The sequence below is a fragment of the Gekko japonicus genome, unplaced genomic scaffold, assembly GCF_001447785.1.
Source record: "Gekko japonicus isolate JY-2015 unplaced genomic scaffold, Gekko_japonicus_V1.1 scaffold4190, whole genome shotgun sequence".
NCBI classification, from domain to species: domain Eukaryota; kingdom Metazoa; phylum Chordata; class Lepidosauria; order Squamata; family Gekkonidae; genus Gekko; species Gekko japonicus.
In genome coordinates this window covers 39060-56179 of record NW_015165958.1, presented here as the reverse complement: position 1 = coordinate 56179, position 17120 = coordinate 39060, and the positions used below count along the sequence as shown (strand labels likewise).

General features: G+C 47.1%; 1 protein-coding gene across 1 annotated transcript in view; it reads left to right on the top strand.

Moving 5' to 3' along the window:
- CHGB (chromogranin B) overlaps positions 1–14408 on the top strand; it is a 16559-nt gene extending 2151 nt beyond the window's left edge. The window contains exons 2-4 of the mRNA XM_015411466.1: positions 834–927; positions 7946–9663; positions 14168–14408. Coding sequence (XP_015266952.1) covers positions 834–927; positions 7946–9663; positions 14168–14251 — 1896 coding nt within the window. The 3' untranslated portion in view covers positions 14252–14408. The remainder of the gene's footprint in view (positions 1–833; positions 928–7945; positions 9664–14167) is intronic.
- Positions 14409–17120: the final 2712 nt, after the last annotated feature.

Below are 17120 nucleotides of genomic sequence, written 5' to 3'. Positions count from 1 at the left end.
CCAAAGTATTTGAGCTTCAGTTTCATTATCTGGCCTTCCAGGGAACAGTCAGGGTTGATTTCTTTTAGGATTGACTGATTTGATCTTCTTGCAGTCCAAGTGACTCTCAAGAGTCTTCTCCAGCACCATAGTTCAAAAGAATCTATTCTTCGGCTCTCGGCCTTCCTTATAGTCCAACTCTCGCAGCCATACATGACTACTGGGAATACCATTGCTTTGACCATGCGGACTTTTGTTGGCAGGGTGATGTCTCTACTTTTTACTATGCTGTTTAGGTTCGCCATTGCTTTCCTCCCAAGGAGCAGGCATCTTTTAATTTCATGGCTGCTGTCACAGTCTGCGGTGATCTGGGATCCCAGAAACATGAAGTCTGTCACTGCTTCCACGACTTCCCCTTCTATTTGCCAAGGAGTGATGGGGCTGGATGCCATGATCTTAGTTTTTTTGATGTTGAACTTCAAGCCCACTTTTGCGCTCTCCTCTTTTACTCTGAACAAGAGGCTCATGAGGTCCTCTTCACTTTCTGCCATTAGAGTGGTATTGTCTGCATATCCAACATAACATGTCACTAATTCCTGTCTACCTTTTGTCTTCAAAACCTGTTTGGCCTGCAGTGACTTCTATGCATTTTCTCAGACTGAATTAGAGAAAAGTTATGGTTTAGTTACCTCAGGAAGGTTGTTCAGTTGCTCATATATGTGTATGGGAGGGGATTATACACTGTATGGAACATTAACTTAATTTTTCTCTCTATAAGAAGTCAAAAGATTCTTAGTATTAAATACAACTTAGACCTGGTGTTTACATTCTCCCCTAACTCCTTTTCCCCCTAGGTGACACGATGCATTGTAGAGGTCCTTTTGAATGGTCTATCAAAACCCAACGCTCCACCAATCAATCCCCTATGCAAGGAGTTTCTGAAGAAAAGTAAGTGCCGATGTAAAGAGAATCCAATAGATTCGTCCATCTCTGCCTTGACCTAGTAAAATTGTTCGGTAGGCATGACTGCTTCACAAATGACATCATAACCATCCAAGAGCCTATTCAGAAAATAACAAACTATCATTTAATCCATTGGTTCAGACATCAAAAGATTTGTCATGTGAGGTAGCATGCCTGTCCCCAGTTATACATTTGCACGGGGAATGTAGCATGTGACCCAGGTCACGGGGGGGGGGGGGGGGAGCAACCTGAAAAAAAATCCTGCGATTGTGACATCAGAAAAGTGTCCCAACATGTGCAAGGCAGCAAGATGGTGCCTTATTGCAAAGAATTAATTTAACATTTCATCTCTTCCTTCCTTAATGTGAGTTTGTGAGCCATTTGAATTAGAATCACATCATTCCAGTGTCCCACAAGGTCAATTTGGGGGGAGCGACGAAAATCAAATATTCTTTGCCTAGCAGTGGTGCTGGAGGGACTGTGGCTAAAGACCCAGTTACACATTATACTGTGTCAGGGTCCACCCCAGATCTTGTCAAATCAGATGTATGCTGGAGTTCTATGTTTTCTCAGGCACACGGGGACCTGAATTCAGATTGGGACTATGGCTCATGGAGAGGGGGCCTTCCCACTCCCCTGCCATTTTCCCGAACCGAAATGGCTCCAGGGAAGAAGAAGAAGAGAAGAGATTAGATTTATACCCAGTGGCCCTTCACTACCCAAAGGTATCTCAGAGCGGCTTACAAACTCCTTTCTCTTCCCCTCCCCACAACAGACACCCTGTGAGGTAGGCAGGGCTGAGAGAGCTCTTGACAGAAACTGCTCTTTTCCAAGGACAGCTCTTATCAGAACTACGGCTTGCCCAAGGTCATCCAGACAGGTGCAAGTGGAGGAGTGGGGAATCAAACCCGGTTCTCCCAGATTAGAGTCCATGCACTTAACCACTACACCAAACTGGAGACACTGTTTGTCCTGTTAGGGAAGCATATGTATAGTGCATCATAAGTTTCCCCAGTGGAGCAGATAGCAGCTCTCTGTGGTCATTTCAGGTTGGGAAAACAGCAGGAGGAACAAGTTCAAGCCCCCTTTCCCTGCATACTGCAGTCCCAACATGAACCAAAACACCATGTGACTCAGAATTAAGACTGAAAAATTGCTAGGAGCTCTAAACATGGAATTCCCAGCACACATCTGGTTAGACAGGATGCAGGGTGGACATGGGATGGACCCAGAAACAGTGTACTACGTAGTCATATCTTCACTGTGGGGGGCATGCTCAGCATGGTAGAATGTTCTGGCATCTCCACTTATAGCAGCATTTCCCAACATCTGGGTCCTGAGTCCCAAAAGTTGGTCGCGAAGCCTGTGAAAGTGGGTTCCAGTCTTTTGCTGTTCGTTTGATTTGCACATGGCTCTGTTATTTTTAAGCGGGTCACCATACCGAGACCCATATTGAGAGCCAGTTTGGTGTAGTGGTTAAGAGCGGCAGACTCTAATCTGGAAAACCATGTGACGCCAGCTGGGTGACCTTGGGTCAGTCACACTCTCTGAGAGCTGTTCTCTTGAGAACAGTTTTCTTAGCACTCTCTCAGCCCCACCTACCTCACAGAGTGTCTGTTGAGGGAAGAGGAAGGGAAGGTGATTCTAAACCTCTACTACTATTACTACTACTTCTTCTTCCCCCCCCCCCCAATGTAAATTTGGTCTTGTGGGAGCAGGTCCTTTCCACCTTAAACACTTATGTGAGTTGCCACCAGTCAGAGGAAACATGTGGACAAGGGGGACCCAATAGATGTTGTTTACCTTGACTTCCAGAAAGCTTTTGATAAAGTTCCTCGTCAAAGGCTCCTAAGTAAGTTCAATAGTCACGGGATAAAAATACAAGTCCTTTTGTGGATCAAAAATTGGCTAATTAATAGGAAACAGAGAGTGAGTATAAATGGACAGTTTTCTCAGTAGAGGGTGGTAAGCAGTGGGGTACCACAGGGATCAGTACTTGGTCCGATGCTTTTTAACTTGTTCATGAATGAATTGGAGTTGGGAGTAAGCAGTGAAATGGCTAAATCTGCAGATGACATAAAGTTGTTCAGGATGGTGAGAACCAGGGAGGATTGTGAGGCACTCCAAAGGGATCTGTTGAGGATGGGCAAGTGGGCATCAATATGGCATATGAGGTTCAATGTGGCCAACTGCAAAGTGATGCACATTGGGGCCAAAAATCCTAACTATAAATACACGTTGATGAGGTCCAAACTGGCAGAGACTGACCAAGAAGGACGTCCTTCTTCACCCAAAGAGTGATTAACACTTGGAATTCACTGCCACAGGAAGTGGTGGGTGCTACAAGCATGGACGGCTTCAAAAGGGAATTAGATAAGCATATGGAGCAGAGGTCCATCAGTGGCTATTAGCCACAAGGTATAGATAGGGACTCTGGGGCAAGTGATGCTCTGTCATCTTGGTGCTTGGGGGGGTCAACAGTGGGAGGGCTTCTAATGTCCTGGCCCCACTGCTGGACTTCCTGATGGCACTGGTATTTCTGGCCACTGTGTGACACAGAGTGTTGGACTGGATGGGCCTTTGGCCTGATCCAACATTGGCATCTCTTATGTTCTTATGTTCTTAAGATTATGCATGGGATAGAGCAGGTAGAGAAAGAAGTACTTTTCTCCCTTTCTCACAATACAAGAACTCGTGTGGGCACTCAATGAAACTGTTGAGCAGTCAGGTTAGAATGGATAAAAGGAGGTACTTCTTCACCCAAAGAGTGACTAACACATGGAATTCACAGCCACAGGAGGTGGTGGCGGCTACAAGCATGGACGGCTTCAAGAGGGAATTAGATAAACATATAGAGCAGAGGTCCATCAGTGGCTATTAGCCACAAAGTATAGGTAGGAATTCTCAGTCTGGGGCAAGTGATGCTTTGTATTCTTGGTGCTTGAGGAGGGCAATAGTGGGAGGGCTTCTAGTGTCCTGGCCCCACTGGTGGACCTCCTGATGGCTCCTGGTATTTTTGGCCACTGTGTGACAGAGTGTTGGACTGGATGGGCCATTGGCCTGATCCAACATTGGCCTCTCTTATGTTCTTATGTACTCTTACATTCTGCTTCAAAAGAAGCTGCCCGTTTTCCATATCTCCACTGTCTGGTTAATAAACACCATGAAATGCAGAGACAGGAGAAAAGATCACTCTTTTTAATGGCTATTTCTTCTCCGAAGAGATAAGTGAACGCTTCCTTTGGGGATGACCAACTGGCCTTTAATTCAGGCTTCTGTGCTTTGTGCCACATTAACAGAGAATGTGATATTCTCTTTGGGAAAGCTCCAATTTCCCTTTACACGAGTGCAAAGATTATGGCTAGGATGCTGCTCCATCCATGGACAGCTAGAGTCAGAGGCTACCTTCTCCATATCACTCAAGGGTCATTGCGTGGAGGAGAGTCTAGGTCAGAGGTGTCAAACATGCAGCTCGGGGGCTGGACCAGGCCCTCGGAGGGCTGCAATCTGGCCCACAAGGCCCTGGCTGTTTCCTGCTTCCTTTTCCAGTTCTGCTGCTATTACTACATTACTTCTTACTTTACAAGACTCTCTCAGTCGCACAGGAGAAATAGGCAAGCCTCTTCTGTGTGATTGAGCGAGTCTGGTAAAGCACTGGCTGAGGCTCCTCCCCCTCCTCCTCCTCCCAGGGGGAGGGAAGGAACCAGCCAGAGCTCGCTTCCTGGCCAGGCTGCCTCAATCATATACAGGAGTCAAAGGGAAGCCTTTCTTTCCTTCCACTGGCTGAGGCTCCTCCCTGAACGGAGGCAGGGAGGGAGGGAATGAAGGAGAGCTTGCTTTCCTGGGTTGCCTCAATCGCACAGCAAAAATACCAGGCATCTTTAAGACCAACAAAGTTTTGTTCAAAGTATGAGGTTTTGTGTGCCTTGCTACATTGTATGTGTATTCTGTTGGGCTCCTTATGCTGTGTGTGTGTGTGTATGTTTTGTTGGGCTCCTTATGTCAGGGCTCTCAGAATTCAACTGGGTTCCCTCCTCCTTTTCACTGTGTTCATGCCCTCATGATCCAGTCTTTCTCACTAAGAAAGGAATGTGAACTATTTTAGAGGAGGAATAACAACAAGCCAGTGAGGTGGATTAGGCTGAGAGTGCGTGTCCAGACTGAGTTCACCCAGCACATTTCCTTTGTAGGAAGTTGTAGTTATTTCTATGGGGAAGACTATAGTTTTGTAGACAAACAAACAGCCCTCAGTCTGTGTCAGGATGCCTTCTCATGTTCTCGATCAGCACATGAAGCAACTTATGTACAAAAGCTCGCAATGCCCAGCCATTTCATGTTTCCCCCTGGGTCCTAGGCTCAGAATACTGTGCATGAGATTTCTATAATGAATGTCAATAAATCAAAAGTAGGTTTGCAGCTTACAGATACACACCTGAACAGCTTACTCAAGATTGCTACAGCACAGAAATTTTGATGCAATAATTTGGAGCAAGAGGAGTCAGTTATCAGAGACTGTTAAATAGACAAAATATTGCAAGAGTGCTAGTGTTTTAAGCATGTTTTATTTAAAGTTTAAAAAATCTTTGTGTTTGTCTGTGCCAAAGTTTATATCTCCACTACCTGGAATTACATTTTATGACACACATGGCCTGGCCCAACAAGGTCTCATTTATGTCAGATCCGGCCCTCATAACAAATGAGTTCAACACCCTTGGTCTAAGTAGCTGAACCACCCCTCAGTCAAATATGGCCAAGTGTGTGGATTGCAAATCCAAAGAGAAAATGCTGGGAGAATTAGTGCTGATTGGCAAAGTCCATGTGAATAAATTCAAAAGCATTTGTCATTTCTAGGAGACCCATGCTTAGGTGATTGGGGTGGTGTAGTGGCTAAGAGAATCTGGGAGGTCTCTACTTCAAATTTTGCCTGTACCACAACTCTACTGGAGCATTTCTGTTTCATGCTTCTTATTGGTAGGCTCCCAATAGGCATGAACATAACATCTGGAAAGGACTAGGAGCTGATGTCGCAACTGTGCTCTTCATATCAAAATGTACTCTTTGTGGCTTCTATGACATGTCTTGCCACCATCAGTTTGTAAGCCTTCTCGACTATGGACCCACCCCTTTGGGCAAGTTTTCTGTCAGAGCTCTTCTTCACAGGCCAGTTTGGTGTAGTGGTTAGGACTGCGGACTCTTATCTGGGAGAACCGGGTTTGATTCCCCACTCCTCCACATGCAGCTGCTGATGTGACCTTGGGTCAGTTACAAGTTCTTTCAGAGCTGTTCTCTCAAGAGCAGTTCTCAAAAGAGCTCTCTCAGCTGCACCTACCTTACAGCGTGCCTGTTGTGGGGAGGGGAAGGGAAAGGAGATTGTAAGCTGCTTTGAGACTCCTTCAGGTAGTGAAGGGTGAGGTATAAATCCAATATCATCCTCTTCTTTTTCTTCTTCAACAGGCAGTAAATATTATCTTATTTTAATAGGGGTTTTTTTAGATTGGAATTGTCCTTATAGGTTTGAAACTGCCGGTCGTTTTGTTTTATTTGTGTCATACAGATGGTATAGATTGATCCGTTTTACACTGTTTTGAACATGTTGATAGTGTTTTGATTGTGCTGATGATGATACCGCACATAGTCTGCTTTGGACTCTTGGGAGGAAAGGCAGACTAAGACAATGTTTTAAGTGCAATGAAGTGAAGTTCAGCCAGCAGCAGTGGCGCTGAAGAAAGATAAAGAAGATCAACAGCGGAATACTTAGGTAGTGTTTCAGAGGGTTAATGTACAGCAGAGATATTTTATTTGCCATTTATATATGAAAGAGGCAGGGTAAAAATGCTCTCAATCAATCAGTCAATCAATCAATCAATCAATCAATCAAAGCCTGTATCAAAGTGAGAATCCACATTAGTACAAATTTCTGATGTTCTACAGCATTCACAACACCAAGCTAAGTGTTCAAATTAGTTCAGGGCTTGATTGTTTGTTTGAAAATGCTGTTGTGAGGAACTCTCTCTGAACATGGAAAACGTACACATCAAGGAGACGTTTTTTAGCACAGTTTTCTTTCTGGTATATAAGATAAAGTTTGGGGTTTTTTTGGAGGGTGGAGGTCATGGCAATGCTGTCAAACAAACAGGTGCCTTCTGAGGCAGTCTAGAAGCCTGGTCAATGTGATAGGCCAAATGTTTGAATGGTCTGATACAAATACTATTGAAGGAATGGTAATTCCAGGCTAGCCTGATTTCATCAGATCTCAGAAGCTAAGTAGGGTCAGCCCTGGTTCACATTTGGATGGGAGACTACCAAGGAGGTCCAGGGTTGCTATGCAGAGGCAGGCAATGGCCTACCTTTGAAATGCAAAATTACAGTCTCCTTTCAATACTTTTAAGAATGTAAGAACATAAGAGAAGCTGTGTTGGATCAGGCCAGTGGCCCATCCTGTCCAACACTCTGTTTCATACAGTGGCCAAAACCCAGGTGCCATCAGGAGGTCCACCGGTGGGGCCAGAATTTCAGAAGCCCCCCCACCATTGCCCCCAAGCACCAAGAATACAGAGCATCACTGCTCCATACATAGTGTTCCATCCATACCTTGTGGCTAAAAGCCACTGATGGACCTCTGCTCCATATATTTATCCAATCCCCTCCTTAAGCTGTCTATACTTGTAGCCACCGCCACTTCCTGTAGCAGTGAATTCCACGTGAACTACTTCCTTTTGTTGTCAAACACTTTGGCATTTAGGTATTATTTTCTTTTTATAGAGCAGAATCATGTTCTCCCATTGTTAGGTAATCAGCTGACATAAAAAGAGAAAACAGTCCATGGGCATTGATCCTCTTTATCTTGCCCTCAGCCTTCCAAGTTGAGCATCGAGGGAGGGGAGGGGAGGGGAGCAGTGGGTGTCACTCAGCGGTGGAAGGCAGCTTTGGCCAGGGTGTGCAGACACAATCATACCTTCAGCCTTGTGAAAAACCCACAACTTGTTTTGTTCATTTTGTTTAGGCAGCCAACAAAAGCCAGAAGAGAAGAGGGTAGGCCAAGACACAGAACTTAACACAAGGCTCCCATCAGAATCCAAAGAACTGGAGAAACCACCCGAAAGGACTGTGAAGGAACAACTGAATGAAGAAGAATTTAAAAGACAGGCCAAAGAAGGTGAAAAATGGCACCCAGAGGAAGGAGAACACGAGGGAAAAGATGACCAACAAGTTGCCTCCCCAGGGAGCCCTTATTCTTATGATGAAGCCCAGAAAGAGGAGAAAAAGAATGAGGATGAGAAAGAAAATGGAGAACATGGAAGTTATACAAGAAATTACCACAGCAAAGAAGGAAACAGAGAAAAGAAACATAATGAGGAGGGGGAAGATGAACCTCTAGACAAAAAGTCTCTTTCTACAGTTGGAAGGATGGCTGAGGGCCTAAAGCACTCTGAGGAAAGTGTACACAGCCAAGAAAAAGGAAACCAGGAAAGCGAGGAAGAGGAGGAGGAGGAGGAAGAAGAAGAAGAGAGCAGTGAAAAATATCACCGTAATTTCCATCGAGAATTTGAAGATTCTTATGAGAAAGAAGCTGAGGCAGAAAAACGAGACCACAAACCAAGACAGAACCACCGGAAATCGAGGCTGGGCAATTCTTCTGAATACAGAAGACATCATAATGGTGAGAAGAGGGATTCCCCTGAAGAGTCAAGTGAGGAAGAGGATGACTTCTGGGATAAAAGGAGCCGCTGGCCCAAACACTATTACGAGACAGGACATCATTATGGGGAAAAGAGAAACTCTGAGGAGATGTACGGTTCTGAAGAAATGGAGGGAAGGGGCAGGAGTAAAGAGAACTATGACAGAAAGTATCACAGCAAAGAAGAGGAAGATACAAGACACCATGGAAGGGGAAGTGAAGAGAAACAGCACCACTATGAGAGAAAAAGACTCCATGGTGAGCCACAAAAGGAAGCAAGGCACCATTATGAGGAAAGGAAGCCTCAGGGCAAAGCAAGTGAGGAATATATGGGCAAGCAGCATAGCTACAGGGCCCCGGAGGTGAGACGGCATACTGACAGAGAATGGCAGCACTTACAGATGGAAGAGGTCCCAAAGTCACCGAGCATGGACATGGAGGAGGGAGAGCAGAGGTTCTACAGCCCAGAAGAGGAGACCAGGGAAGAAAAACGGCACTATCCTAGCGTCCTCGAGGAGGAGCTTGAAAAGAGACGCCAGAGTGAGGGGAAAAAACATGGCATTAATAAAAGGACATTCCTGGTTGAGGAAGGCTACCCAAGGAGCCACTATCTTGTACAGAATGTGAAAAGAGCTGCACCTTCATACCTCCCTAACTACCAGCAGCTCAGATGGAAGAACCGACATGCTCAAAAGAGAGATGACGTGGCCAACCTGTTTTTAGACAGTGAGGAAGAACCCAGGTCCCATCTGGATGAGAGAGATTTCTTTCCTGACTACAACGACTATGAGCCATGGGAGAAGAAGCAACTTATGGACAGCTTGAATCACAAGCTCAGCGAGAACAGTCGCCGTGAAAAAACCCACCAACTTGACGTTAAGAGACAGTACAACAGGATGGATGAACTCGCCCACCTTCTGAGCTACAGGAAGAAATCGGCAGAGTTTCCGGAACTATACAGCTCCAACGAAGACGCGAAGAGGGGACACATGATAAGGAGCGATGAGGGCAAACTTGGTCAGCGGCCTTTGACGCAAGAGGAGGTATTTATTTATGATTTGATATGAAAGACTAATGGGAAACAGCTTTGGCTTAAGATCAAAGCTTAATTTCCGCAATACAGATATGTTTAGTGGCATATAGCAGAGAAACTCCACAGGCACCGTGTAGTGGTTTGGATCCTGCAGCTCTGGTAACTGATGGCACCTCTCCCCAGGTGCAAGATGCCTTACCCTGGTGGAAGAGGCTCTTTTGCCATTGACAGAAAGGATTTGCAGGATCCAGCCAATATAGGTAAAGCCCTCACTGTTCACATCCAGATAGCGTACAGAAATTACCATCAGTGGTTTGTATCTGAACCATCTATGCCTGAAACATGGCGTGTTCCTGGACTCCATTTTGTTTCTGGAGTCTCTTGTAACCACCAAGATCATTCCCAGGGTTGTGGGACCTGTGTGGAGGAATAGCTACGGGTTTGGGGGGCTGTTGTGGTGGAGGGACATGGTAAAATGGTTCTCCTTGCTCTTCCACAAGCACAGACGTCGTAAGGGAAAGGGGTTATCTCATCCCCTCGTCCCTCCTCATTGCAGCCCCCCTCCCGACCCACATGTATTTCTCTCCATGCAGACTTCACAACCCCAGGAATGGCATTTCCAGGTGTTGGAATGGGCTGCAGGAATGGAGAGGAATACAAGAAAATTCCATTTGGCATCTATTCACAGATGGTTGGATGCAGGCCAGGGTGTTAGAGTGAATGATGTAGCTTTAATTGGCTTTCACTTAGTCCTTAGCTGCCCCAGATGTCCTGTTACACTTGTGCTTTATGCGAATTACACAGTCTGCTGATGTTTCTCCAATTTCACCCGCAGAAAGAGTCAGCAAAACCGAGTTCTTAAGAAAAGTATTGTGCTATAAGATCTGATGTAGGGTTACCAGCTCTGGGTTGGGAAATACCCTGAGATTTGGGGGCGGAGCCTGAGGAGGGTGGGGTTTAGGGAGGGGAGGGGCTTCAGTGGGCTTTAATCCCATAGAGCTGACCTTCCGAAGTGGCCATTATTACCCAGTGAACTGACCTCTGTCACCTGGAGATCAATTGTAATCCCAGGAGCTCTCCAGCCACCACCTGGAGATTGGCAACCCTAGGCTGATGCAAAAATATTTGGAATGCTTTCTGGTTTGAGGCTGCACTGTAAAAGAAAGGGTGCTTTCTCCCCCAGACGTCCCCTCTCTTTGGTGTGCAGACCTCTTAGAAAGCTGGGGGCAGAAAGGAACCTCTGGCCTTCTCTTATCCCTGGTAGCACGCCACCACCTCCAGGTCTGAAAATCTACCACTCTCACTCAGTGCCACCAGTGTTCCCTCTAAGCTGAGTTAGTGTGAGCCAGCTCACAGTTTTTTAGCCTCCGGCTCACACGTTTTTGTCTCAGCTGAGGAAGGAGGGCTCCAGAGCAAACGAATTGATGCAGCAGCCAAACTGCTCGCCCACAACTTTAATGCCGGTAGCTCACAAAGCAGAATTTTTGCTCACAGGGCTCCGCAGCTTAGAGGGAACATTGAGTGCCACCCAGGGGAATTATGCCGAAGGGGAATCTTATCCTAGTGCTGCCGAGTATCCAAGGCAGTGGGTGGGTAAGGAAGCATACCAGGCTCTTAGTTAAACAACTTTACTAGCTACAAGGTACAACTCATAGGTAAGTACAGGACAGATCAGTAAGGTGAATGGATACGAAAGATGGGTTTCTGGGTAGTTAACTCACAGTCCTTGAGCATCTGGTCCCGCCTCTGAGGGAGGCTGGTTTTTGGTTGCATAGTGCACCCCCAACCCCCAGTGTCTCCTGGGTCACACCCGTCTCTCCTCACAGCCATCAACCCACAGAAAAAGGAACCAGTGTTCCCTCTAAGCTGAGTTAGTGTGAAGCTAGCTCACAGTTTTTTTAGCCTCCGGCTCACACATTTTTGTCTCAGCTCAGGAAGGGATGGCTCCAGAGCAAACTGATTTATGCAGTAGTCGAATCGCTCGCTCACAACTTTAATGCCAGTGGCTCACAAAGTAGATTTTTTGCTCACAGGACTCCACAGCTTAGAGGGAGCATCGAAAGGAGCAGTTCCCTTTTTCAGCCCCTCCCCCCACATGGGATTATTAACTTTATTTATTTTGTTTTGTTGGACTTCTAGCCCTCCCTCCCCACAAGCAGGCTCAGGGGAGGTAGCAACGACAATAGACGACATAACTCAATATGTAAATATAAATATAAATGTCTGAAGAAATGTGCTCTACGTACACGAAAGCTTACACTTTGAGTAAAGCTTTGTTGGTCTTAAAGGCGCCCCTAGACTCAAACTTTGTTCTTTAAATACAACAGTTCTTAAAACCCAAATCACAGCTATTAAAACCCAAATCACAATAGAACAATCGATACCAACAGTACCCATTGGTGGCACCATTCAGCCAATCCGTCTCCATCTCCATCTACTCCTCAGCCAATCTGGGAGCCAGGTCCTGGAGTTTAGGCCCTGCCGGAACATGGTTCCTCCAATCAAGAGGGGTTAACACATCAAAGAGATGGTATATTTCAGTTGTAAGTGACCCATCCGGTGAGGTGTATCTTTCCCATACTCTGCCAGTCTCTGGGATGCCAACTCAGCCTTCCATCTCCATAACTGCCACAGAATATCTTGCCCATCTGCCTCTCATCCAGGGCTAGTTCCAGGTCCCCCCCCCCACAGAGAGTTCCCAGGGCCTGCCCCTCCTCTGCCCAGCCCAGGCACTCCTTCCCTCCCACCGACCTTGATGCCTCCCACCTGCTTGTGTGCCCTTCCCTTCCCTGCTCACCTGCCCTCCCCCTGCCCACGCTCACACCTGCCTGCAGCCTTTGATTTGTACTTCTGGACAGTCCCCAGCAATTTTGGTGGCAGCCTTAACCCCAGTGAGGCCATGGGTCTGGCTCACCTTCCTCCTGATACGTTTGTGCCTCGGAGGGCAAACAGTCATAAGACTTATAAAGAATGCTGTTTATGTATTGCAGTCTAAAGCACTATAACATGATACACAATGTCGTCTCCGGATTACATAAAAACGTTTCAAAAAATGAATCTTCTTCAGGAGATATTATAGTGGTGCCAAAGCTCTCAGTTTCATAAATGTTAGACAACAAGTCGTAAGAATATTAAATTCAGATAGGACGCTGATCTCAATTAACATTCAGGCTCAAAATATGCTGCTATGTTTCTACTGGAACCCCAGTGAGGCCATGAGTCTGACTCACCTTCTTCCTGATATGTTTGTGCCTCAGACGGTCTTGGTTCTGGGAGTCGTGGACCAGTGCCATAGCTGATAAGACAGCAGTATTGGTAGTACCCCATACAGAACATCTCCCATAGAACAGAACGGCTTCCCCCAGGATCCCTGAAACACAGGAACAAAATAGCTGCCATTCAGTACCATCAATCCCCAGCAATGCTCCCTCTAAGCTGTGGAGTCTTGTGAACAAAAATCCTACTTTGTGAGCTACTGGCATTAAAGCTGTGAGCAAGCGATTTGGCTTTAGTTTGCTCTGGAGCCCTCCTTCCTGAGCTAAGACAAAAAATGTGTGAGCTGGAGGCTAAAAAACTGTGAGCTAGCTCGCACTAACTCAGCTTGGAGGGAACACTGAGATTCCCCAGTCCTGCCAGAGGTGGTCAGTGTGATGGTAGGGGCCAGGGAAAAGGCACCCTTTGAGCAAATGTACATGTGCCAATGAGCACCTGAGCACGCTGACCTGGGTAGCCCAGGCAAGCCCGATCTCGTCAGATTTCAGAAGCTAAGCAGGGCCGACCCTGGCAAGTCCTTGGAAGGGAGATGCAAGGCTGGGGCGCAGAGGCAGGCAATAGTAAGCCACCTCTCTGAAACGTCCAAGCCCCACTAGGGGTCGCCAGAAGTCAACCCTGACTTCCAGGCATGTGTGTGCACACACATAATACTCACAAAAAATGTGCAAATGAACCATGATCAGAGATAATCCCCCCCCCAGCCCTTTGATGTAAGTGAAGACTGCTGCTTACAGGGCTCTTTTTGTAGAAAAAGCCCAGCAGGAACTCATTAGCATAATAGGCCACATAATAGGAATGCATTAGCATATTGGGCCACACCCCTGCCAGCACAGCTCATTAGCACATTAGGCCGCACCCCCATGTTACCAGAAGTGTGGTTATCCAGCCACACCCACCTTTTGCTTGTTATTCTGTTTACTTTGTTTGTTGACAAAACCCAGGACTTTTTTGTAGCAGAAACTCCTTTGCATGTTAGGCCACACACCCCTAATGTAGCCAATCCTAATGAGTTTCTGCTGTTGGGTGTGGCCTATTATGCTAATGAGTTCCTGCTGGGCGTGGCCAACTTGGGAGCCAGCCGGAACTCCGTTCCTGTGCGTTCCTGCCCAAAAATAGCCCTGGCTGTTTATGTTAAGCCTTTTAATCTGAAGCACAGTCAAATGTTCGTAATAATTTTTTAAAAAGGAATGGAAGCCTGTGATTCCATGAACTACTGGGATCTCCTTTTCCATGCTATGCAGGAGAAAGAACTGGAAAGTCTGGCTGCCATGGACTTGGAGCTACAGAAGATGGCGGAGAAGTTCAACAATAACCGGCAGGGATGAACGTTGCCCGGCGTGACGTGGGTATGGTAAAGTGTTAGCGTTATGGATGGTTAACCTAGTATATTTATTGGTAGAAATCACTGCCATCACTGGTGTTCTCCTCCCCTTCCTAACAGAAATGCTGTTCACTGTGCGCTAAACATATAACGATTTACACAGCCGCAAGCCTCTTTCTGTTGCAAATGTGCTAGGAAGATCAGAGTAGCATGAATCCTAGCAGATAAGTGTACGTCCAAGGCAGATGTTTTAACATGCGTGTGGCAATAACTTGTATTTGTGTTCTTCAGAAATGTATTAATTGTCGCTTTGTTTGAAATAATAAAATACCATTGTCCAAAATATGACCTGGGTGTCTTCTTTGCGGAATGTCATGCTAGTCGTAGGAAGCCAAATTATTTATTTATTTAGATATTTATACAGAGAGACAGAGACAGAGAGAGAGAAAGACTGGCACAGCAAACTTCCACAGCAGAGGGTAGATTCGAACCTGGGTTTCCCAGATCCCTGGGTTTCCCACAGTGGAGCCATCAATCAGTCGATGAATGCCACAGCCGCTTTATTCAACTGACCCACTGTGCTTGTGTGTGAGAGAAGCGTAGTTCCTTATCACCAGGATGGTGTCTATGCAATGCATGTAGTTTATACATGCATAGGATGCTGTGCCCACATTTGGATGAATACACGTAGCTGGGGTGGCAAGGTCAGGGTGCTTGTACTCAAGCAGGGAACCATTCAGCCCTGCTCCCTCTCTCTGCACGGGGCTTCATCCACTAACGTCAAGGAGCTGATCCTTTGCCTTGAGTCCACTAGTGCCTTAGTGGGTCACTGATGACCTCCGTTAATTCAATAAGCATGTAATAAAACAGCGACCTAACTATGGCTTTAGAAAAGAGCAAGGATTGTTTGATGTGGTTGGGGATGGGGTGGTAACTGGAGGCATGTAAATATGTTTGCTGATCTGTCGGTTTCTGGTATAATGTGGTCAGAGCCGGCCCGAGGTGTTTCTGCGCCCTAGGCGGGGGGGGGCAACTGTGCAGGAGGCGAGGGGGGCGCCGCATCTCCTCTGCGCCCCCGGCCATGTTGGCACCCCCGGCCGGCCTGGAGGATGGGGGGGGGGATTGGAGAGGAGGGGTCTCCCGGGGAGTCCATCCCCACGCGCCCGTGCCCTCTCCCCACCGCCACTGCACTCACTGGCCGGGCCGGGCGCTCCCTCCCTCCTGCCTGCCTTCACCGCCGCCGCTGGGGGGCTCCCAGCAGTGGCAGCCTCCACCTTTACGCAGCCCTGACCCACCACAGCAGCAGCAACGCCGCTGCCGGCTCCCCCATGGCTGGGCACGCCAGAGCCGCAACTGCCCCACTGCAGAGATGTCGCCCAGAAGGGCCAGGCTGCCTCTCCCCTGCCCCTGCCTGGCCGCGGGGTAGCTGCTGCGGCAGCCGGCGGCGCTTGGGGGCGGGGGATGTGGGGCTGGCTGGGGATGCGGCTGCTTCAGCGGCGGAGCAGGGGAGGCGAACGGCGGCGTGCTTCAGCAGCGCGTGGGCTTTTTGGGGGGAGGCGAACTTCGGCACCCCATCCAGGGCCCGCGCTCTAGGTGAATGCCTAGTTCGCCTAGCAGGTGAGCCAGCCCTGTGCCCACCCCATCCAGGGCCTGGCGCTCTACACGAATGCCTAGTTCGCCTAGCAGGTGAACCGGCCCTGAATGTGGTACTTATGTGTTCCTCATGTATCCGTACTGGAAGTTTATTTCTTGTGTAGAGTAATTCATAGTTAGATTGATGGTAGGGTGGAAGTTGTGGAAAGCCTGGTGAAATCTCTCGAGGGCTTCTTTTTGCCATGGGTCCAGACAGTGAAAATGTCATCAATGAATCAAGCTGTATGCTACACAGTGACATGGACTCTAATCCTCCAATCACGTGCCTCGAAAGTTTCATGAGGTCATTATAGGTTGGTTGCAACTTGAGAGCACTTATCATTATTTTCTTAAATGCAGTACATATATTTGTTGCGCCTTGGATCCCCAACCTTGTTGAGCCTGTGGGCACTTTTGGAACTCTGAAACAGTGTGGTGAGCGCATCAACGAAATGGCTGCTGCAGGAGGCAGACCCAGCCACAAAATGGCTGCCGCAGCTTACCTTCAGTCTGACAGTGAAGGCTCTTGTGCTATAGTGGCAGCAGTTGCCAAAGCAATGTTTTAAAAAATCTGCACACCCAATCAAATCAAAGCCCCACCTGGTCCTGCCCACTTTCTAAAAATACTTGGCAGGTGCCAGTAAAGGTGTTGGTGGGCCCAGGGCACCTACGGGCACCATGTGGGGGATCCCATTGTATGTTATTCTAACAAGTACACAAGAACAGCCAAAGAGTTCCTTAAAGGGGGCATTTCAAAGCTTTATATGCATCTATGAGCCTTTTAGCTACTCTAGATGTCCTCTTCTTTCTTTTAATGAATGTTTGAGGATGGCATTGTTCCTTTATGGAATACTGAGCGGGGGAGCATGGTTTAATTGTACAGAAAGTGCTTTAAGTGGAAAATTTACACAATCCTTCATTTCTTTTCACATTAGAATTTTATTTTGCTGTCCCTGCACAGGAGAGTGAGAAAGGTGGTCTATGGAAAATTAATAGTAAAGGTAAAAGGTAAAGTCTTCCCTTGCTTGAAAGCCAGTCGAGTCTCGAACTGCTGAACTACTTACCTTCCGGTCTGCAGTTAAGTGTCTTAAAATTAATAGTAGATATCAGTTAATGAAGATGACATACCTAAGTGCAGTTAAGTTGTGACTGACTTATGGCAGCCCCCAGCAAGGGGCTTTCAAGGCAAGTGAGGAGCAGAGGTGGTTTTAATAATAATAATAATAATAATAATAATAATA